Source organism: Mobula birostris, chromosome 17 (assembly GCF_030028105.1).
Source record: "Mobula birostris isolate sMobBir1 chromosome 17, sMobBir1.hap1, whole genome shotgun sequence".
Classification (NCBI taxonomy): domain Eukaryota; kingdom Metazoa; phylum Chordata; class Chondrichthyes; order Myliobatiformes; family Myliobatidae; genus Mobula; species Mobula birostris.
The window spans coordinates 45,343,656-45,367,704 of record NC_092386.1 but is presented as its reverse complement, the minus strand read 5'-3'; the positions used below and the strand labels follow the sequence as shown (position 1 = coordinate 45,367,704).

Here is a 24,049-nt window from a genome sequence, read left to right as displayed (position 1 = left end):
TTTTTTGCTATGTTATGTATTGCATTGAACTGCTGCTGCTAAGTTAACAAATTTCACGACACATGTCGGTGATAATAAACCTGAGTCTGATTCTGATTGTCATTGGCTGGCCTCAGCCAGTGAGGATTATTAACAACATCGCCTTATCACTGATCATCAACACTGGTGCAGCTCGAGGCTGCGTGCTTTGTCTCATGCTCAACTCCATACATACACGACTGTGTGGCTAATCACAGCTCCAGTGCCATCTGTTGACGCTGTTGTTGGACAAATCACAGGTGGCAATGAGTCCACTTACTGGAGTGAGATAGGATTCCAGGCTGAGGGGTGCCACAGTAACAACCTCTCACTCAATGGCAGTACAACTAAAGAGCTCATTGTTGACTTCAGGAAGTGGCTGGAGGGCAAACACAGGCCAACTTACCTTCAGGGACTGGCTGTGGAGATGGTCAGCAACTTGAATCCCTGGGTGTTAACATATTGGATGAACTATCCTGGGCCCAGCACTTAGATGCGATCAAAACTGCATGCACCAGCACCTTTACTTTCTTAGGAAATTAAGGAGGTTCAGCTTGCCACTTAACACCCTTCTACAGATGTGTTATAGAAAAGTGCTCAGTGAAAGTATCCTGATTGGTTGCATGATGGTTTGCTATGCCAGTTCAAACGCACAGGAACACAAGAATTTGCAGAGTATTATACAATGCATCAGGGGCACATCCTTCCGCACTGCTGGTAGTATCTACAGGAAGTACTGCCTCAAGGAGGTAACATCCAAAGATCCCCAGCGCCCAGGCCATGCCATCTTTCTGCAGTTACCATGAGCCAGGAGGTACAGAGGCCTGAGGTCCTGTACTATCAGTTTTAAGAACAGCTGCTTCCCTTCAGCCATTTGATTCTTGAACCAAATATCTATCACAACTCTGATCATTTTGGACTAGAAAGGACTGACTATTTTTTTGTTCAAATTGTCTTTTCTTCGTAGTAATGTGTATAATTTATGATTTTCTTGGGAATGCTACTTCTCTGATGCTATGTGCCTGTGATGCTGCCGCAAGTAAACTTTTCATTGCACGTCTGCGTATATATACGTGTGCCTATGACAATAAACTCAACTTCGACCTTGATAATGATTAGGTGTCACACCAAGGGCAGTGATTTTTCTTTCCTCTTGGGAATAACCTTTAAAATAGCTTGGGACTGAGGTAGTTCTTACTGTGCTTTGACTTTCTATTCCAAGTTTAAGATTTGCTGGGTCTAATCTACATTTTATCCTAAATCGCAGCTTCAGCCTGCATGCTAAAGGCCACGTGTGGCGAGTTCACTATCTGCCCCAGCTCTTTTACCATGATAATTCCAACCTCGGTAAGTTTGTTCTCCCTGCTGACCCCAATGATATCAGAACTATGTTCCCTTGCTTTACCCCACAGTGCGTATCTGTTCTGATCCTGCTCCACTGCTAGTTTAAATAAAGTCTGAATCTATCCTGAACTATGCATTCTTAATTTCTGGACATTGTTGAACACAAGGGCCAAAGTGCTGCAATGGATCTTACTGTAAGACTCACCTGCTTGTGTTTGAACTGCTCATGCTATAACTTTTTATTTGAATTGCTAACAGTCACAGCTGCCGCACTGTTACTCTGCACCTCCTGCCCTAAAGTCCTTTCACATGCCAGAAAGGCTAGGCAGGTGTCAGCTGTACAAATTTGTTCAGGAATACCTAGAATAGACTTAACTTCTCATGTTCTCAGTATGATTTATTTGTATTTTTTATTTCCACTGTTTGTCTTCTTTTGCACATTGGTTGTTTGTCAGACTTTGTGTGTAGTTTTCCATTGATTCTATTGTGTTTCTCTGTTCTACAGTGAATGCCTGTAAGAAAATGAATCTCAACGGTGCCATACTTTGTACATACTTTGATAATAAATGTACCTTGAACTTTGAAACTTGAATGGATAGTTCAGTAAGCACTATAGAAATGTGACCTTATTTTTATTGAATGGGGAAATCACTAAATGATGTGTGGTAAAATCTTCCAATTTAATAACTGCAAGAATAATGTATTTTTCTTGCCAGAGAATGGTTTAGTATATTGCCTAGGCTGTGTCACATCTTAGATTTTTAAATTAGGTTTGCATCTTTTGTTATGTTGTTTAACTGCCATGTTGTGTGTCATAAAACATATTTGAAGATATGTTCTGAATTTATCAGTAAAATCCCAACTGCCTGATTTTTCAGAAAAATAATGACTTACACTTTGAAAGGCCTTCAATGTAAAACATTCTTAGCTCTGGGTGTCTCATTTCTCACTTCAGTATCTCATGATGTCCACCGTTGATATCAGGATGCCATTTATCACAAACATGTCAATCATTAATCCACAAAATTTCATAATATTTTGAATGATCTGCTTGTGATTTTCCCCAGTTAATTTGATGTTATTTTCTGCACATAGCACATCTGAGAAATCTATCCTTCCTTAGCTGTGATCTCTCCAGAATTATGCTTGGAATCTGAAGTCTAAACAATTCATCATGAAATTCCCTACAGACCACTGAAAATGACATGACAGACGATACTAGCCCTGATTTTTCATTTTGGCCTTTAGATCTAGAAACTTCATATATTTATATATATGTAACAGTTATCTTTGTGATTTTCCAGTTCTTTAAAGTTATGTTCACAGCTGTATTAATCAGTGATTGATACCCACTTTGCTTTTAAGAGTCAGTAAATGAAGATAGTTAAAAATTTTTGATTTCATACTGTGGAGGTACTGAACCACTATTTGTTACCTATTACCCAAATGATTTGATTAGTAACATTCTAAAATATATTAATATTGCATGTTTGCTGTTTTTTTCAATAGAACTTGCTGCAGAGTTTGACTAGTGTAGATCAAGAAGTTAGAAGCTTTATTCAGAGCTTACATTTCCCAGAGGAGGACTACCATCTTAAATTATTGAAAAATGTATGTATATTTTTGGAAGATACCTTTTAAGAGCTAAATCAAATGCTCTCATTGCATGCATGTTCTTTTTTTAATTTGCAAAGATGGAAATAATTTTCATATCTATATTTGTCGTGAATGTGTTAGTAATTACAAAGTGGATTGTATACCTTTGTACTGGGTCCTGATATATTTTTTTCACTATTCTGGAATTCTGACAAAAGGCGTGAGGAGGGTGGTTACACAACCACTAGTTTGCCAACTATACCCAACTATGCTTGGCCTCCGCAGCTATCAGGTGCAAACAATCCTCATATCTAACCCCCTCCAGCTAAAGAAATTCCTCCTCATCTCTGTTCAAAATGGGTATCCTTTCATTCTGAGGTTGGGCCCTTTGGTTCTAGACTCTCCCACTACTGGAAACATCCACTCTATCCAGGTCTTTAAATATTTGGTGGGTTTCAGTGAGATTCCCCCTCATCTGGTGAGTACAGTCTCAGAGCCATCAACTACTTCTCATAGGTTAACCTTTTCATTCTTCCTCTGGATCGTCTCCAACATCAGCACATCCATCCTTAGATATGGCACCCAAATTTGCTCATAGTATTCCAAATCTAGTCTGATAAAGCCTCAGCATTACATCCTTGCATGTCTATCCAAGTACTCTCGAAATCCTTACTACTGACTTAGCCTGCAAGTTAACCTTTAGGGAATCCTGAACTAGGACTTGCAAGTCCTTTTGCACTTCTGATTTCTGAATTCTCATTCCATTTAGAAAATAGTCTATGCCTTTATTCCTTCTATCAAAGGACGTGAACATGTTCTTCCCTATGCGGTATTCCATCTGCCACTTCTTTTTCCATTCCCCCACCTATTTAAGTGCTTTTGCAGACCATCTGCCCCACCACCCATCTTTGTATCATCTACATATAACTTAAAAAGTAATTGACCCAACACTGACACCTGCAAAACACTACTAGTCCCCGGCAGCCAAGTAGAAGGCCCCGCCCTTTATTCCCACTCCTTGTGTTCTGCCAGTCAGCCAATCTTCTGTCCATACTAGTACCTTTCCTGTATTACCATGGGCTCCTATTTTGTTTAGCAGCCTCATGTGGCACCTTGTAATTCAAATAAACTAAAAACAGATCCCAAATAAACAACAGCCACTGACTCTCCTTTGCCTATCCTGTTTGTTACTTTCTCAAAGAATTAAAATAGATTTGTCAGGCTAGTTCTCCCCTTAAGGAAACCATACTGAGTTCAGCCTATTTTGTATGGTCCTGAAAACTGACTACAGGGAGTTAGGAAAGAAGCTGAGAAGCAGGACCACAAGGATAATAATTAGATTATTGCCTGTGCCATGTGACAGTGAGACAATAAGGCAGGGAAAGGATGATAGCGTACAGGAACCATGGTGTACAAAGGCTGTTGACAATCTAGTCAAGAAGAAAAGAAAAGCTTATGAAAGGTTCAAAAAATAAGGTAATGATAGAGATCTAGAAAATTATAAGGCTAGCAGGAAGGAGCTTAAGAATGAAATTAGGAGAGCCAGAAGGGGCCATGAGAAGGCTTTGGCGAGCAGGATTAAGGAAAACCCCAAGGCATTCTGCAAGTATGTGAAGAGCAAGAGGATAGAACCTGAGAGAATAGGACCAATCAAGTATGACAGTGGAAAAGCGTATATGGAACAGGAGGAGATAGCGGAGGTACTTAATGAATTGCTTGCTTCAGTATTCACTACGGAAAAGGACCTTGGTGATTGTAGGGATGACTTACAGCGGACTGAAAAGCTTGAGCATATAGACATTAAGAAAAAGGATTGCTGGAGCTTTTGGAAAGCATCAAGTTGGATAAGTCACCGGGACTGGATGAGATATACCCCAGGCTAGTGTGGGAGGTGAAGAAGGAGATTGCTGAACCTCTGGCAATGATCTTTGCAGCATTAATGGGGACTGGAGACGTTCTGGAGGATTGGAGGGTTGCAAGTGTTGTTCCCTTATTCAAGAAAGGGAGTAGAGATAGCTCAGGAAACTACAGACCAGTGAGTCTTACTTCACTGGTTGGTAAGTTGATGGAGAAGATCCTGAGAGGCAGGATTTATGAACATTCGGAGAGGCACAATATGATTAGCAATAGTCTATGTTCTATGTTTCTATGCTTCCAAGTATGCCCGAGATCTCATCCTTAATAATGGACTCTAAAACCTTACCAACCACTGAAGTCTGGTTAACTGGCCTATAATTTCCAGTCTTCTGCCTCCCTCTCTTCCAAAGAGTGGAGTGATTTTCCAGTCCTTTGGAACCATTCCAGACTCTGGTGATTCTTGAATGATCCTTCAGACCTTCCAGCTTCCCAAGCAACTTCTCCTTAATAATAGTAACTACACTCACTCATGCCTTCTGACTCTCGAATTTCAGAATGAAGACTGATGCAAAGTACGTATTCAATTTGCTGCCATTTCTCTGTTCCTGTTTTCTCCAGTGGTTTTCAATTTTCAGTGGTCCAATGCCTTTTGTTCACACCTTATATATTTGGAAAAAATTTTGGTATCCTCTATTTTTTATATCATTGGCTACCTTAGTTTCACATTCCATCTTTTCTCCCCTTATTGGCTTTCAGTTGCCCTCTGTTGGTTTTTGAAATCTTCGTAATTCCCTAGCTTCCCACTCAATTTTGCAATATTACATCCCCTCTCTTTTGCTTTCGTGCTGGCTTTGACTTTATTTTCAGCCACAGTTGCCTCATTCTCCCTTTAGAATGCTGCTTCTTCTTTGAGATGAAGTGATCCAGTGTCTTTCTTTATTCAACTCTAATACTGATGCACTGATTTCAGCTTCTCAAATTGAACATGGCCTGTGACTGGAAAATGCTGGTGGGTGTCGATAAACAACTCACCTTTCCTCTGGAAATTGCTATCACAACCTTAGGCCCGACTCGGTTTTCTGGTCCAATTCATTACAGATTGTCTACATTGTGGAACTCACAGTCCCGTGTGAGGATTCAGTGGCTGAAGCATGTGAGCACAAGAGGCTACGCTATGCAGATCTAGCAGCTGAAGCTCAGCGATGGGGCTGGAAAACCAATGTTTGTCTTGTGGAAGTGGGTTGTAGGGGAACTATAGCCACATCCACCATCAAATTGCTGAAGGAGCTGGGGATCCATGATCAGACTCTACGGCAAACCATCAGATCCACATTAGAGGGAGCAGAAAGAAGCAGTCACTGGCTTTACATCAAGCGAAAAGAACTGTCCTGGGCTCCAAGATAGCAAGAGTGTGGAAAGCCACAACGGGGGTGACTCTGGGATGCCAGAAGTTATTGTCGAGCCCTCCAGAGATGTAGTGGGCTAACCGACGAAACATCGAGAAACAACTTGAAAACCCCTGCGTGCCAACCCTGTGCATCTCCCAACGTCAAGGCAGTCTCAAGCAAATGCCTACGACCCATTGGCACAAGCTATCTTATCCTGTGTGTTTTGATTTTGATTAACTGGACCTTCCCAAAGACTGCTGTGAAAGGGTAACTGACGACAAGGGAAAGACCATGTGACAGCATGGAAAGACAGCTGAGAGGAGGGAATAGACCCCAGTGGGGCTGTCATGGGCTAGATACCCATGGCGGCAGTCCTCAATGCTGTCTCAGCATGTTGGAGACAACCACCAACGGCTATGAAAAGGCAACAAAGGAAGATACCCCTAGAGCCTGTGAGAGCAGGGGCGCAATATAGCTCAGTGACTGATAACATGGCTACGGGCCTACGAATGGAATCTACCATGAATAAAGAGAGCACTGCACAAGAGACACCAAAACACCAGCAGCAGTAGTGGGACACAAGTGTCGGGTGTGCATCTGTGGGTGGTAGAAAGTAACATCAGAAAAGGGGTGGAAGATCCATCAGGGGAGGAAAAGGTGCTTGAGGGAGCAGGGACAGGGGACCTCGCATTGATCACATCTTGCAGCGAAGTCAATCAACTAAGTCGAGTGAAGCACAGCGACCGGGCACAAACCAAAGTTCACAGAGTATCCACACCCCTGTCACTGAGGAGGTTAGCACAGAGACCCCAGTACAGGGTCCTACCCCACCACCAGCACCTCCCAAGGGGAAAAAGATCAAAGGGTACAGATCACTTGTGAAGCGGCCTAAAGCTGCTGATATGAAAGAGTTGGAAACCATCAACAACAACTTGATGAAAATTTTGGAGGATTAAAAGGAACAGCAGAAATGAACAAGTGCTGGACTTCGTCTTCCCCCATTAGGCTGTACATGGACGATATAACAACACTGACTACTACTGCAGCGTACCAAGCAACTACTTGGAAAGCTGCAGGAACACATTAAGTGAGCCAGAATGAAAATCAAACCCAGCAAGCCACGAAGCATCTCCATAGTCAAGGGAATGCTGAAAGACATGAAGTTCCTCATCGGTGATGACCCTGTTCCAGCAGTGTCTGAACAGCCTGTCAAAAGCCTGGGTAGATGGTACAACACCAGCCTCATGGACAAAGAGCAGGTGCAGCAACTAAAGCAATACATCGCCAACAGCGTGGATAATATCGACAAGACCATGCTGTCTGGAAAACTGAAGCTCTGGTGCTGACAGTTTGGACTCCTACCCGGGGTGATGTGGCCACTCACTGTCTATGAAGTCCCACTAACAACCGTGAAGAAGCTCGAGCGAACCATCACTTTGCTCATAAAGAAGTGGCTCCATGTCCCAAGGTGTATCAGTGACATCAGCCTCTATGGTAAAGGAGTCCTTGAACTACCTTTCACTGGCCTTACAGAGGAATTCAAGGGTTCTAAGGTGCATCTACAGGTAACATTGAAAGACTCTCCTGACAAGACCATCAGTAAAACTGCATGGATCTTATCATCTGGGTGGAAATGGACCCAGCAGCCCTTAGGCATAGAGACATTGTGGGGCAAGTCCAATAGAGCAAGGGTACCTTTGGTCTGGCAGCAAATGGACCCACCTGGCACAAGGCCACAACTCCAGACCGAAGGAAGATGGTTGTCGAGGAAGTATGGCGACAAGAAGAGTTAGACAGAAATGCAAAGGCCGTCTCCCTGACTAAGCAGGGGCAATGGATGTGGTGGGAAAACACCAAGAGGAAGAAATCAACTGGAAGGACATATGAGAGATGGAAGCAAACAGAATTAGCTTTCTCATCAGAGCTACATATGATGTGCTTCCCTCACAAAAAAAAACCCTCCACGAATGGTTCAGTACCCTGTGCCCGATTCCGACGACCCTCAAACATATCCCGGCAAGCTGCAACGTGAGCCTCACACAAGGCAGATACAGGCAGGTCTTGAAGGGTCTGGCAGCAGCAATCAGACCAAGAGGATAGCAACCAACTCCTTGCTCCCTAGAACGACTAAGGCTCTGACTCCAGCAGCATTTGTCTGGGAGGGAGGGTAAAAGCCAACTAGTCTCCCTCCTAAACCAGAAATAGGACAGATGAATATGGCTCATGACTGGAAAATGCAACATTGTATCTTCCATTTTCTAACTGCGCTATAGGCTTACCTGCCTTGTTTCAAATACTCTGTGCATTCAGATATAACATCTTCAGTCATGTATTCACCACCCATCTTCTCAAATGTGTTTTCATGTTACTTGCAGTAAAATTCTTATACCTTTCTAAATTTTCTCTCTTTTTATTCTGGAGACTTCTGTAATCTTGCCTGTATTATCCTTCCCTTTTACTTTTTCCATACTTTTTCAACGTGTTGAACCATCTGCTCCCCCACCCACTGCACCACTCTATTATTTAGTTTAAAGCCTATCCACAGCAATAGTTATGCAATTCAGCACAGGACCCTGGTCCCAACATAGTTCAGATGGAGCCAGTCCCATTGGAACATCTCTCTGCTTCTCCAGTACTGGTGCCAATATCCCACTTCTCCCACACCAATCTGAGCCACGCACATAACTCTCTGATCTTATTAACCCTGTGCTAATTTTCACGTGTCCCAATTAACAATGCTAAGATTATTACCTTTTTCGTTCTGCATTTTAATTTAGTCCCCAGCTGCTCAAACTCCCTCAGCAGAACCGCCTTCCTTACTTTTCCTACATCATTGGTACCCACATGGACCACAACAACTAGATCTTTCCCCTTCCAAATTCCTCTGCACGTCAGGTCAGATGGGGCATGTAACACAGCCTTTGGGACTCTTGATCCCTACAAAAGGGAATTGTGTATATTTCCTTGTCCATCATATGCCTAATTACAACTACATTTCTCTTCTCTCCCCTCTCTTGAATGGATCCCTGAACCATGGTGCTACAGTTAGATTGCTTGTACTTCCTACAGCCCCTACTTGCCCACACAAGGAGCAAGAACCTCAAGGGTTAAGCATCCTCTCCAGCACTACATCTTGGATTCCTTTACCTGACTCACTTTCAGTCACATCCCCTTGTCCTTGATCACAGACTGAATTTAAAGCAGTTAACCTAATGGGTGTGACTATCTCCGAAAACACAGCATCCAGGTAACTCTCCCCCTCCCTGATGAGTCGCTGTGTTTGAAACTCAGTGCTTCCAGATTAACAAGTTTGAGCCTAAATCCCTCAATCAACCAACACGTGCAGTAGATGTGGTCACCAGAAACCACAATAGGATCCACTGGCTCCCACATCGTGCAGCTACAACAGATCATCTGATCCTGCATTCCTACTTTACTTAGTTAATTGTAATTTGGTGTCTTATTATTCAATTACTATGTTGTCAGTAACGTCATTTTTACAAGCTACTAAGCAGGTTTGTCTGCCTGAGTAGCCTCAAAGTCCCACTCTTGTGTTTTGGTTCTGTAGCGATGCACTGCCAATATACCAGAACAATACCAAGGCAAAGAGGGTTAAATACAGTTTATAGAGAGTAATATTGTATTCCCTTTATCTTAGTAGGTTATGGGATGATATAATTGAGTCATCAAAATAACTAAAGGATTAAAACATTTAATAAAGAGGGAATTCAAAATTTGAGGACAGGACCTTCTCATTGAGAGCTAGGGCTGATCTCAAGTTACTCCTCCTTCATATAAAGTAATAGAAATTAGTAAACCATTTGAAATATTCAAACTTAAGATTAATGGACTTAAGTTTTTATTTCGTATTGTATGATTTTCTATTTCGTTTTTCCAGGTGGTCACTTCTCTAGTGAAGCAGCTTCAAGACCATCACTGCGACAGAAGTTCCATATCATTTAGGTACAGTAAATGTCATAAGACCATAAGACAAAGGAGCAGAAGTCGGCCATTCGGCCCATCGAGTCTGCTCCACCTTTTTATCGTGAGCTGATCCATTCTTCCATTTAGTCCCACTCCCCTGCCTTCTCACCATAACCTTTGATGCCCTGGCTACTCAGATACCTATCAATCTCTGCCTTAAATACACCCAATGACTTGGCCTCCATTGCTGCCTGTGGCAACAAATTCCATAGATTCACCACCCTCTGACTAAAAAAATTTCTTCGCATTTCTGTTCTGAAAGGGCGCCCTTCCATCCTTAAGTCATGCCCTCTCATACTAGACTCCTCCATCACGGGAAACAACTTTGCCACATCCACTCTGTCCATGCCTTTCAACATTCGAAATGTTTCTATGAGGTCTCCCCTCATTCTTCTAAACTCCAAGTCATCTTTGAAGTAAGGTGTGAAATCATTCAAATCTTTACAGTATAATTGGTGATTGATGTAAACATTTACAAAATTGGGCTTTATTTCATTTGTTAATTTTTTCTGCCCTCTTAACAAAGGGAGAAATTCATGTAATGAAATATTGTGGTTTGCGTTCTTACTGCAGGTTTAGGTTCATTATATATATGGTTATGATGATGTTTAAATTGAAGTACCTTTACTTCACTTTAAAGTGAGTAAAAGTACACAGAAAATACTGTAACTCCAGTGCCCTGTTGAATATTGCTCAAATGGGCATCATTTAAATGTAACTGCTATTGATTAAAATTTCTTCATAGAGCAAGGAGTATTTTCTTTTACACTTTCTAAGGATTTCAATTGTGGCAGACGAATTACTTTTTTGCAAAAAGAACCATGAAGTTTATTTTAATTTAATCTTGTATTTAAATATACTGTATAGTTTCCATATTTCTCTCAATGTTCCTTACATTAATATTTTATTTCAGATGATAATGTGGTGTGTAGAACAACATTGAAGCACTCCATCATTCTGCTCAGTAGTTTAATCGAAGGAAGTACAAAACAAGAAGAAAGTTCAGATATTTTTACTTTGATTGTCTTCTTTCCATTTCCATCTACTTGTTCTTATTTTGCATATTTATGGTTGCAATTAGACCTTTCAATGCAGGTTCATGAGTGCCAATCTTCCTTTTGTCACTTTGTAACACAGCTTGTTTATGCCCACCGAAATTATAGATTTGTTAGATATTATTAAATCAGATTGTATGCTACAGTTATTTTTCTTCATTATTATTTCTTATATTTTTTAGCTGCCACTTCATTTCAAACCATTGAAGTCACCAGATACTGATTCAGAAAGGAATCCATAGTAGCCTCATTTTTTCCAGGATTGACATTTATTGTCCATCTCTAATTTCCCTGAGAAGATGGTGATGAATCAGAATCAGGTTTATGATCACTGACATATATCTTGTGGCAGCAATACAGTACAGAACAAGACATAAAAACCACTATGTTACAATAGATAGTGCAAAAGAGGAATAGCGAGGACGTATTCATGGACTGCTCAGATTTTGTTTGTTCAGATCAATTATCTTTTAAACCACTGTATTCCTTCCTTCTAGTGAAAATACTCCCACATTCAACTTCAGCTCTTGGCAGAATTTCCCTTTGATGTCCTTTGATATGTTTTACCTGGGTATATGGATGCCACAGTGGGCCAAATGCTGCCTTGTTGCCAAGGGTATTTACTTTCGCCTTACCTTGGAATTCATCTTTTTTGTCCAAGTGTGGTCTGTGGTTGCAATAAAACTTGTTGAAACCTAAACTTGCACAGGGTACCTTCTATCACTTTGCTGATGATCGAGAGTAGGGTACTTTAGTAATAACTAGATAGATTTTTTTTCTGTTTTTTGTGACTCGGATATATACGGTCAATTTTTCACTTGCTCGAATAGATAGCAGTGTTATTATTATATTCCTGCAGCTTGGTTAGAGACACAGCTACCACATTTGGTACTCCTATTGTTCTCATACAGTAGCTCCTACTGTATCCTGTACTGTCAGCCATTTCTTGACATCTTGTGGAGTAGATTGAATTGACTGGGCATCCCAGGAACAAGCTGGGATGCATTATCAAGCTTGTGCTTCTGTTGAATGTGATTGTGAAAACCTTAACATTGTCTCAGACACTCACGTGCCCATGAATCTACCTGTGCCAGTTGCTTGTGCCAGTATAACCAGTAGAAGTTACCAACACACAGTCCTTGCAGCAACAAAACTCCATTTTAACACAGGAGGCACTTTCCAGCATTGTTAATGGTGATAATATTCTTAGAGTTTTGTCCTTTTAATTAATTGTACACCACTTTTAACAACTAGATCTGACAAGACTGCAGAGCTTCAAGAATATCTGGTAGTCTTATGTTAGAGTTTTGCTAGGCTGGCATCTCTTTTTTAGGTATGCCTGCCGCTGCTCCTGGTGTGCCCTTCGGTCTCTTAGAACTTGAACTCAATGGTAATGGTCTAATGAGGGCTATGCCCCGCTATGAGATTAGGGGGTTGCACGTTCCCACTGGTGTAAGTACACCACAGCACTTTGTTGATAACCAGTTTGAATTGCCGCATTTGTTTTAATTAACATGGGTGGAAAGCCACACATCACAAAGGAATGTGTCTTCTGTGCTAAAATGGAGTTTTGTTGCTGCAGGGACTGTGTGATGGTAACTTCTGCCAGTTATAATGGACACAAGCAGATTCATGAGGTCAAGATCAAGTCAGTTAAACTCATTCTTGATTCACTTCCAACCTGCTTCAGGCCCTGTCTGGTAACTTTGTCTGTCAGGACTTAGCTGGCTTGGTTAGTGAATGTGCTATCAAGCCACTCTCTATGATGGACCTTGACACTGAAATTCTAGAGTATGTTATATGTCCTTGCTACTTACAGTGGGTTTTTTTCAAAGTGTTCCTCAATAAAAGGGAGTACTGCTTGATCAATGGCAAGATAGATTATGATCAGGAGGAGGTTCCAATTTCCACAGTTGATCTAACATCATGAGACTTTTGGGACCTGGAGTCAATGTTGAAGACTCACCACGCTGCACTCATGTTTGTATGTCTCTGGTGGGTATGTTAAATTGTGTATCATTTATCAAGAGGTATCACTTTTCTAGACATTGCTAATAATCATGAATGATTTAATGAAAGATTGGTATTAATGTAGATGCTTCAGAATGGCTTACATTACCAGTTATACCAATTCATTAAAAATTTTATCTGATCTAGAAAATTAAACTTAACATGGACCGAATAGAACATATGTATGTTAATATATCAAAGTATAATTCTGAGTGTATTCGGAAGTTTTGATGCAACCATATGAAGTGGTATTTCATTTGTAGACAGTCTGTTTAATTTTAGGAATAAGGATCTGACCAGTATTTACGTCCATGGGTGTTCAGGACAGCGTGCAGCAACTACAAAATCAGTAGTACATGGTGCATGAGCATTCTCTGAAATGCTTCATTCCAGTGTTTCAGGAAAATCATTGCATAATTGTAGCTCTCCCACCCATTTAAAAAATACGGTAATGTGACAACTGGCTACTTTCGAAAAGTGCTTAATTTGCCAATTGGAAAGTAAAATAACTATAATTTTAGTACTTCCAATGGCTCCACATTAGGAGACATAAATCTTTTGGCAGTATATTTTAAAAACTTCTTTCTGCCAAACAAGTAGCATTGCTGGCTTGACAACTTGATTTATGCCACATACATACGTTGAACAATACAGATTTAAGATTTTTCCATTGAAAATTTCATGTGGTTTCTAGGATCAAGAAATACTTTGCTTTGGAGCAATCTACTTAGTTTCTTGGATTGGTAAACTGAAATTAATACAAGCCTTTCCCTACTCTGATAACACATTACCAACCGGAAACAGTTACTTCTATTTCTCTTTTCAGCTGCAGCCTGACCTTCTAAGTATTTCCAACAGCTTCTGTTTGGCGATTGTTCATGTCTCTGTGAGATCCTGTACCACAGAGAAATTCTATGAGGGTGGGTGGAGGTTTGCTATTGAAGGGTGCCAGGTACTTGGAATTTTTTTATGGACAATGGAACTAGTTTAGGAGGGGCTGCCCTACTTTTAAAATGTAAGTATCATAGTAAGGGTTTATCTTTCCAATTATTTATATCACTGTTCTGCTCATGAGGACTGTGATACAGCATTAGAAAATCACATGGACACCATACCTGCTACCCATTGCACCATAACTTTGTTTTCCCACACCAAACACAGATTCTGATTTCCTTGCAGTAGAGTAGGAGTGAGTACAGAAAGTCATAATACTGTTGGCTGATGTTCTTCAAGGATGTAATTGTTATACAGTGGATTCCAGTGAATTGGTGCCAGTATATTTTGGCCCCAATTAGCTGAAGTTTCATAGAAACAGCTAAAACAGTATAAAAAAGACAAACTACTATTTAACTGAATAACACATTAGGTATTTAGGTGAAATATGGAACATATTAGAACATTACCAATACTTCTACAGTACGATATAATTGTGTATTAGTTCCCAATAATTATCAAAGGAAGAATTCATCCATTGTACACTACCATGTTTTTTGATTGACTGTAAATGATCAAAATCAGCACAGACACCTAGTGCAGATAATAGACTTTCATAAAATGCTTTCGGTGATTGCATCCTCCAAATCTTCATTTTCATTGTAACATTTAAGATGATTGTCAATATCTTCAAATTCTCTGTAGTTCCCTACTTGTTGAAGCAGTGAAATCATTTCATTTTCACTCCTGGTTATTTTAGCATCTCCAGGCTTGAATGCTTGAAACCACAGTGAACAAAACCGTTCTGACTGGTCTTATAGCTTATTTCTCACTAACTTTCAGTGACAAAAATCACTGCTTTTTGAACACAAACACCCCCAACTGACACTTCTTAAAATCTTTGCTGTAAGCACAGAGTAGTGTCTAGCAGCCATGCAAGTACACACGACTGATGCTAGTTAGAAACTGTTTGGCAAAATTCTTGTGTCCTGATTAGGTGGTATACTGTCCCAAATAAATGTAGGGAATCCTGGCTATTTTCCCAATTAAGGTTTGTTCCGTAATAGTTATCCCAAATAAGTAACTGTCTCAATTAACTGGAATCCGCTGTATATCAGAAAATAATAATAAGCCAAGACTCCAGTTACATCTTTGCACACATCGGACAAAGTGGGTGCTGTCTGTTTACAATTTCTTAAAAATGACTTAAAATAAATTATTCCTGATTTCTTACTGTTACGTTATTGGAATTAGTTCAATTATATTTATATGTTTATAATGATATCTGCTTATTTGAAGCATAAGGGCCACTGTTGAAGAACAATAGGAGATAATGTGGCTGATTGGAGCTATGTTTGTTGGTAATTTTGACACAGATTTAGCTAATCAACATTGGTTTCTATAGATTGGAATGAATTAATTCTGTGCTTCAAGGTTGACATATTTCCAGTCAGTTGAATTGGTAATTAGTGAAGAAAACAAAATTGATGCATTCAGTGGATTAAATTCAACACTTAAATTGGATCCATACTTTAATTCTTGTATCAGCAGCATTTTAAATCAATAGCGTCATTACTTTGGTGGAAACAAATATTAAAATTCATAAGCAGGTGCGTTTTAAAATCTGGATTAGATGCTAACTGAGTTTCCTAAAATTGCTATCATACGTAATAAAAGTTACAGATGGATTTTGAACACTACAACTCCTTTGACTTGTTTCTCAATGTCTGGACATTACAAATTTGGACAGTTGTTATTTTTTTATCTCCTAGGATTCTACCTATACGTCTCTGCTAGCGACAAGTTGAAGTCTGACAAGTATTTGCTAAAAGATAGAACTATGCCAAAACTCTGAAATAAAGGTAGAAAGTGATAGAAGTAACACATACAAAGAAAAATGCTGGTGAACGCAGCAGGTCAGGCAGCATCTATAGGAAGAGGTACAGTCGACGTTTCGGGCCAGGACCCTTCATCAGGACTACTATCTCTTCTTTCAGTTAGACCTGACAAAGGGTCCCGGCCCGAAACGTCGACTGTACCTCTTCCTATACATGCTGCCCGATCTGCTGCGTTCACCAGCATTTTTTTTGTGTGTGTTGCTTGAATTTCCAGCATCTGCATATTTCCTCGTGTCTGCAAAGTGATAAAAGTACCTAGATTTAAAACATACTAAACGATAAAGGATCTGAACAAATATATCCGAGTTCTCACAAGGTCACTGCCAGTGGACTTAGCTTCCCTCTTTTCAGATATAGACAGATGTGTATTTCCAGATTTTTTCATTTATTTTATAAATTAGAAACATTTCCTTATTTTTCCATTTATCTTTAAGACATGGCACGGTATCGTAGTGGTTAGGACAATGCTTTACAGTACCAGCGACCCAGACTCAATTTCCACCACTGCCTGAAAGGAGTTTGTATGTTCTCCTCGTGACTGCGTGGGTTTCCTCGGGGTGCTCAGGTTTCGCCCCACAGCCCAAAGATGTGCCGGTTGGTAGGTTAATTGGTTATTGTAAATTGTCCCAATATTAGGCTAGGATTAAATCGGGGGATTGCTGGGCGGCGTGGCGCAAAGCGCTGGAAGGGCCTATTCCATGCTGTGTCTCAATAAATAAATGGTGTTGTCTTTTATAGGTTACGACCAGCACGATGGAGGAATGTTTCTATTCTCTGTTTACCTGTTATCACTTTACCAGAGATTGTTCCATTGGTGGAGGCTCTTCTGAATTGTAATGATGGCTTGGATGAAACTCTCAGCACAGAGTTCCTAGAATCTGTCAGCAATAGCCTTCTACAGTAAGTACATTTAAAGTTGTTAAAGTGTGCTTGTAAGTCTTGTCATTTGGTCCGGAGGTGGCATTAAATCCACAACTGAAGCTGTAGCAAAAGGATTTACCCATATAAAAATTGAACAGTTCTTTACTCCAGAAAGAGATTGACTGAAGGTGATTTGATAGTAGAGGGTGAGATCATAAAAGAACTCATTGGGGAAGTATAGGAAAAAATGTTTTCCGTTACGAGATGATCAAAAAGTAGGGCTCTGCATCACTTAAAAAATCCAAGCAAAATGTCTTTCATCATTAGAGTTATAGGGAAGTACAGCACATGCGGCCCATTTAGTCCATGATGAAACTGGGACTGTAGCCTCCAATATTCCTACTGTCCATGTAGCTGTCCAAGTTTCTCTTAAACATTGAAATCGAGCTTGCATGCGCCACTTGTGTGGTTACAGTGTGGATTTTAGTATTGGGCAAAATAGCTGGGATGAAATGCATTGATCTATTTAAGGGGAAGCTTAGATAAGTAAAAGAGGAAAGAATGGAAAGTTTGATCTAGCAGAAGGGTGAGCGGAAGGGGTATGGGAGGAAGCTTATTCAGGCAGCATTTGAGGGGTGAAGAGATGATCCTTTCGCACCTGAATCAAAGAAATGGCAAGTTAGGTTGCAGAGAGTTGTAAGATAAGAAGTGATAAGGCAAGGTTTGGTTGTAATTGGTAATTGATAACCTGTGCACTTTCTAAACAGTTGAACTCCTTTACCAACTTTCCCATTTGATCAATATCCTACTGAAACCTTATACAATTTTATTCTACCACCAATTTTGTTATCATGAGCAAGCTTAATAAATGTGCCACTTAAATTCTCATTTAAATGTATGCCCTGGCTAAGCTTTCTGCTGCTTTGCTGTGAGGTATTTCAATTACTAGTTTTCTGTAAAAGCGGTGGGTCCTGCTGGTAGAATGTTTTGGTTTTGGCTAAAGATAAGGGGTCCTGTCGTTCAACTTTGGAATGCAATGTCAGCCGATCAGGATGGTGGGATTGAGAGAAGGTTTTAGAGGGAGCTGGGCAGAGAGAGATTAGTGCCAGACAGTGATGGGGTTCTTGGTTTTTTGGCGGGAGATGCAGTATAGAGAAGATTGGAGGAGGCGCCCATAGGATTTGATCCGGTGGGAAGATGCGATTGCAAGGAGTGCTTCATGAGACGAAAGAGCCCAAGATGGGAAGCTCTAATGGTGATTGCTGATGAGAATTCAGTGCCACAAGTAACAATTTACCCAGCTTTTGGAAGAGATGAGCTGCAATGGTTATGTGCTCATTTAGACTGGTCTAACTGGAATGGGCCCTTTTGCTTTTTTTTCTTTCTCTGAATAACTGTTTGATAAAGCTGAAATTGGTAAATATACTTTTTTTTATAATTTTATGCTGGTGTATGATTTGTCATGTCTTGGTGACCGGTAATTCTTGTGGGCAGTGTTTACACAGCATTGCTCAAATCGAGGGTCCATTAATCTGAACATCCCAACTTTCCTGTTTGATTGAACTCAAAACCATACCGACCCTAGATGTATATTGTTATAAAGGTGGCCTTCACACTGCTGAGTCACGTAAGTGTTAGCAGAATTAGCTATCAAGCTAAGTTCGCATATGAGGCTGGTGAGAAGGTTGCATAAATTATTAGCATATAATCAGCACTGATTCCTGTGGTTACAAGCCACCAATGTGTAGATAGCTCTCCACAATCACCCTCTGCTTTCTACCAAAAAAACAATTTTGTATCTAATTAACCAGCTCACCCTGGATCCCATGTGTTCTAACAGTCTGGCCTACCATGCAGGTTCTTTGTCAAAGGCCTTGCTAAAGTGCATGTAGGTAATATCTACTGCCCTACTTTCCTGAATCCTCTTGGTTAACTCTTCAAAAAGCTCAATCAAATTTATGAGATATGATTTCCCATGTACAAAGCTATGCTGACTATCACTAATCACTTCTTGCTTTCCAAATGCAAATAAATCCATTCTCTCAGAATCTCTTCCAGTAATTTTCCCACCACTGATGTGAAGTTTACCAGTTTGTAGTTCATTGGATTATCCTCACTATATTAGACAAATGCACAACATCAGCAAATTTCTAGCCTTCAGTACCTTACCTGTGGCAAAGGAAGTTTCAAAAATCTCTGCTTAGTGCCCCAGGAATCTGTCCTTTGCACCCCATACCAGTCCAGGACGACCTGGTCAGGCCCTGGGAATTTATTCGCCATTATGCGTTTCAAGACCTTCAACTTCTACTCCTTCATATGCTCCAGATTATTATTGTTCCCTCCCCTGAATTCCCTAGTTTCCACGTCCTTTCGCATAGTAAATGCAGATGAATAGCATTCATTTAGTACTTCAACTGTTTCCCATAGTTCCATATATTGATTACCTTAAAGGATGTATTCTCTTCTTAGCTACCTTTTTTACTCTTAATATACTTATAGAATCTTTAAGTATTCACCTTTATCCTATCTGCCAGGGATATCTCAAGGTCCCTCTTTGCCTGTTGGATATCCTTCTTAAGTGTACTCCTATGTCCCTTGTGTCATTGAAGGAACCTGCCCATATCTAGAAAAGGCCTCCCTTTTCCTGACCAGAGCCACAATAACCTTCATCAATCACAGCTTTGTAATCTTGCCAGCTTTGCTCTTTACTCTAACAAGAACATTCTGGCCCTGAACTCTTCTTATTCTTATTTCACTTTTAGAAGCCTCCCACTTGCCAAATGCTCCTTACATGTAAACATCCTCTCCCAATCAACTTTTGAGAATCCCCGTCTAATGGTGTCAACATTATTCTTCCCCCAGTTTAGAACTAATTTGAGGATCTGCCCTATTTATTTTCCTGGCTATCTTGAAACTAATAGAATTATGGTTACTGGCCCATCGACACATCAACCTTTTACATTTTGCATTCCACAGTTCTCGAGGAGACATTGTATTGTGTAGAGGGAGAGAGAGTTTAAAAGAAGTGAGCAGGGGCAGTCGACTGCACAGTTTCTGAGGAGACATTGGATTGCACATAATTAGGCACTTGGCAACAGCTAATAAAAAGAAGCTAGGTTTAATTGGAGTGGCCATTGTCAGAGTGGGCCAGTGTTAGAGTGGGGAGTTAAAGCTTTGGCTCAATGAGGAGAGACATAGGCCATAGGTAGATTTTTTTTGTAATTGATTCTTCCTTTTCTTAGAGCAGTGGGGATGCCAGTTAGGATACTGGAATGCTCCTCTTGCAGGATATGAGAAGGCAGGGAAATTTCTTGTGTCCCTGATGACGATACCTGCAAGAAGTGCATCCAGCTGCAGCTTCTATTGGACTGTTTTAAGGATTTGGAGCTGGAATTGGATGAACTCCATAAGTGCAGGAGGGTAAGGAGTTGATAGACAGGGCATACAGTGGTAGTCACCCATGGTGCAGGATACATGTAAGTGGATGACTGTCAGGAGGGGGAAAGGAGGTGCAGAATACCCCACTAGCCGTTCTCCTCAACAACAGGTATACCACTTTAGATACTGTTGGGTGGGGAGATGACTTAGGAAGGAAAGCTACAGCAGTACCTTGCACTGAGTCTGGCTCTGTAGCTCAGAAGGGAAGAGGGAGAAGAGACGGGCTGTGGTGATAGGGGAGTCATTGTTTAGGGGTGGAGAAGGGAGGCTTTGTGGATGAGAACAAGATTCCTGGATTGCATGTTACCTCCCGAGTATCAGGGTGAGAGATATCTTGGATCAAGTCCACAGCATTCCTAAGTGGGAGGGTGAGCATTCAGAGGTCATGGTCCACATCGGTGCCAATGACAAGGGTAGGAGGGATGACAAAGTCCTACAAAGTGAGTTCAGGGAGATAGGTGCTAAGTTAAAGGACAGGACTTCCAAAGCTGTTATTTCAGGATTGCTATCCATGCTATGTGCAGGTGAGGCCAGAAATAGGAAGGGCATACAGTTTAACACGTGGCTAAGGAGATGGTGTGGGAGGGAGGGCTTCAGATTTTTAGACCATTGGGCACTCTTCCAGGGAAGGTGGAACCTGTACAGAAGGGATGGTTTGCACCTGAACTGGAAGTGAACTAGTGGAAAGGTTTGCTAATGCTCCACTGGGACGTTTAAACCTGAGGGGCAGGGGGATGGGAACCAGAGCTCTGGTAGACATAGTGGAGTGGTTGTGGGGAAGGATGTTGTTAAGCTTACACACAAAGTTGGATATCAAAAGGTCAAGCCTAGTGAGACTAATGTTCTGAGCTGCATATATTTGAATGCAAGGAGTATTGTAGGGAAGGCGTGAGAGTTTGGGGCATGGATCAGCACATGAAATTTTGACATTGTAGCCATTGGTGAGACTTGGTTGCAGGAGGGGCAGGACTGGTCGCTCAATGTTCCGGGGTTCTGTTGTTTTAGACATGAAAGAGTGGGAAGGGTGCTAGGAAAATGCAAGTCTAGTGAGGCTTTATGGGTAGAACTAACAAATAAGAACAGTATTACCACGATAATATTATAAACTACTCAACGGTCCACAGGCTTTAGAGGAGCAAATTTGAGATCGCTGACTGTTGCAAGAAACATCAGGTTGTGCTAGTAGGTGATTTTAACTTTTCGCATATTGACTGGGACTCCCATATTGTAAAAGGGCTGGGTAGAAAAGAGTTTGTCAAATGTGTTCAGGGAAGTTTCCTTAATCAGTACATAGAAGTCCCAATTAGAAAGAGTGCAATTCTAAATCTCCTATTAGGGAATGAGACAAGACAGGTGACAGACGTTTGTGCAGGATAATACTTCGCATCTAGTGCCATTAGTTTCAAGACAATTATTGAAAAGGACTGGTCGGGTTCTTGGGTTGAGATTCTAAATTGGCGAAAGGGCAATTTTGATGGTATCAGAAAGGATCTGTCAAATGTGGTTTGGGACAGGCTGTTTTCTGGCAAGGGTGTACTTGGTAGGTGGGAGGCCTTCAAAAGTGAAATTTTGAGAGTACAGAGTTTGTCTGGTCCTGTCAGAATAAAAGGCAAGGATAACAGGTTTAGAAAACCTTGAATTTCGAGAGATATTGAGGCCCTGGTTAAGAATTAAATGAGGTGCATAGCAGGTATAGGCAGATAGGAAGGAATAAGGGTGTGTATATAGTATAAGAAATGCAAGAGATACTTAAGAAGGAAAGCAGGAAGGCTAAAAGAAGTCACGAGGTTGCTCTAGTAGACAAGATGAAGGTGAATTCTCAGGGCTTCAGATATATTAAGAGCAAAAGGATAGCAAGGGACAAAATCAGTCCTCTGGAAGATCAGAGCATGGAGCCAAAAGAGATGGGAGAGATCTTAAATGTATTTTTTTGCATCTGCATTTACTCGGGAGACAGATGCAGTGCCTAGAGTTGTGAGACAAAGCAGCAAGGTCATGGACTCTATACAGATTACAGAGGAGGGCGTATTTGCAGCCTTGAGGCATATTAGAGTGGATAAGTTCCGAGGGCCTGATTAGATGTTCCCTTGGACCTTGTGTGAGGTAAGTGCAGAAATTGTTGGAGCCCTAGCAGTGATATTTAAAACATCTTTAGCACTGGTGATATGCCAGAGGATTGGAGGATAGCTAATGTCGTTCTGTTCTTTCAGAAAGGTTCTAAGACTACGCCTGCCAGAAAATTATTGGCAGGTGAGCCTGATATCAGTAGTGGGAAAGTTATTGGAAGATATTCTAAGAGATTAGATATATAAGTGTTTGATAGACAAGGACTGATTAGGGATAGTCAACATTCCTTTGTGCGTGTTGGGTCACATCTAACCAACCTTATAGAGTTTTTTGAGAAAGTTACCAGAAATGTGGATGAAGGCAAGGCAGTGGATGTTGTTTACGTGGACGTTAGCAAAGCCTCTGACAAAGTCCCGCATGGGAGGTTGGTCAAGAATATTCATTCACTTGGCTTTCAGGATGAGGTAGTAAATTGAATTGGACATTGGCTTTGCAGGAGAAGCCAAAGTGTGGTAGTAGATGCTTGCCTGTGTCTAGTGGTGTGCCACGAGGATTGGTGCTGGTTCGTCGTTCAATGATCTGGATGATAATGTAGTCGGTAAACTGAATCAGCAAATTTGCAGATGACACCAAGATGGGGGGTGTAGTGGACATTGCGAATGACTATCATGGTTTGCAGCAGGATCTGAACCAGCCGGAAAAGTGGGCTAATAAGTTGCAGATGGAATTTAATGCAGACAAGTGTGAGGTGTTGCACTTTGGGAGGACAACCCCGGGTAAGTCTTACACGGTGAGCAGTAGAACACTGAGGAGTGCTGTAGAATGGAAGTATGTGGGAATAGAGATGCATTATTCCTTGAAAGTTGTGTCATGGGAAGATAAGGTTGTAAAGAAAGCTTTTTATCACATTAGCCTTCATAAATCAATGTACTGGGTACAGGAGTTGGGATGTTATATTGAAATTGTATAATACATTGGTGGGGCTTAATTTGTAGTATTGTGACAGTTTTGATCACTAACCTATTGGAAAGATGTAAATAAGATTAAAGAGCACAGAGAAAATTTACAAGGATGTTGCCAAGACCTGAGTTATAGGGAAAAGTTGAATAGGTTAGGACATTATTCGCTAGAATGTCGAAGATTGAGGGGAGCTTTGATGAGGGAGAGGGAGAAGTGGAGAGTCCATCATCGTGCCCAGTGCCGGCTCCCTAAGCCTGAGTTGACGTAGTAGTAGTAGTAGTTTGATAGAAGTACACAAAATTATGAGGGATATAGATAGGATAAATGCAAGCATGCTTTTTCCACTGAAATTGGGTGAGAGTTTATGGGTAAGGAGTGAAAGGTGAAATGTTTCAGAGGAACATGAGGGGAACCTCTTTACTCAGAAGGTGGTGAGAATGTGGAACAATCTGCCAGCGCAAGTTGTTGAATGTGGGCTCAATTTCAACATTTAAGAGAAATTTGGATAAGTACATGGATGGGAGGGGTATGGTCTGGGTGCAGGTCAATGGGACTAAACAGATTAATAGTTCAGCACAGGCTAGATGGGCCGAAGGGCTTGTTTCTGTGCTGTAGTTTTCTATGACTCCATGACGTACTC

General features: G+C 41.0%; 1 protein-coding gene across 7 annotated transcripts in view; it reads left to right on the top strand.

Annotated features, from left to right (window-relative positions):
• The window catches only part of fancc (FA complementation group C), a 183,359-nt gene that overhangs the window by 77,164 nt on the left and 82,146 nt on the right, over positions 1-24,049 (top strand). For all 7 annotated transcript variants that reach the window (XM_072281638.1, XM_072281635.1, XM_072281639.1 and 4 more), the window contains exons 5-7: positions 2,872-2,973; positions 10,102-10,166; positions 16,822-16,983. In XM_072281638.1, the coding sequence (XP_072137739.1) occupies positions 2,872-2,973; positions 10,102-10,166; positions 16,822-16,983 (329 nt within the window). The remainder of the gene's footprint in view (positions 1-2,871; positions 2,974-10,101; positions 10,167-16,821; positions 16,984-24,049) is intronic.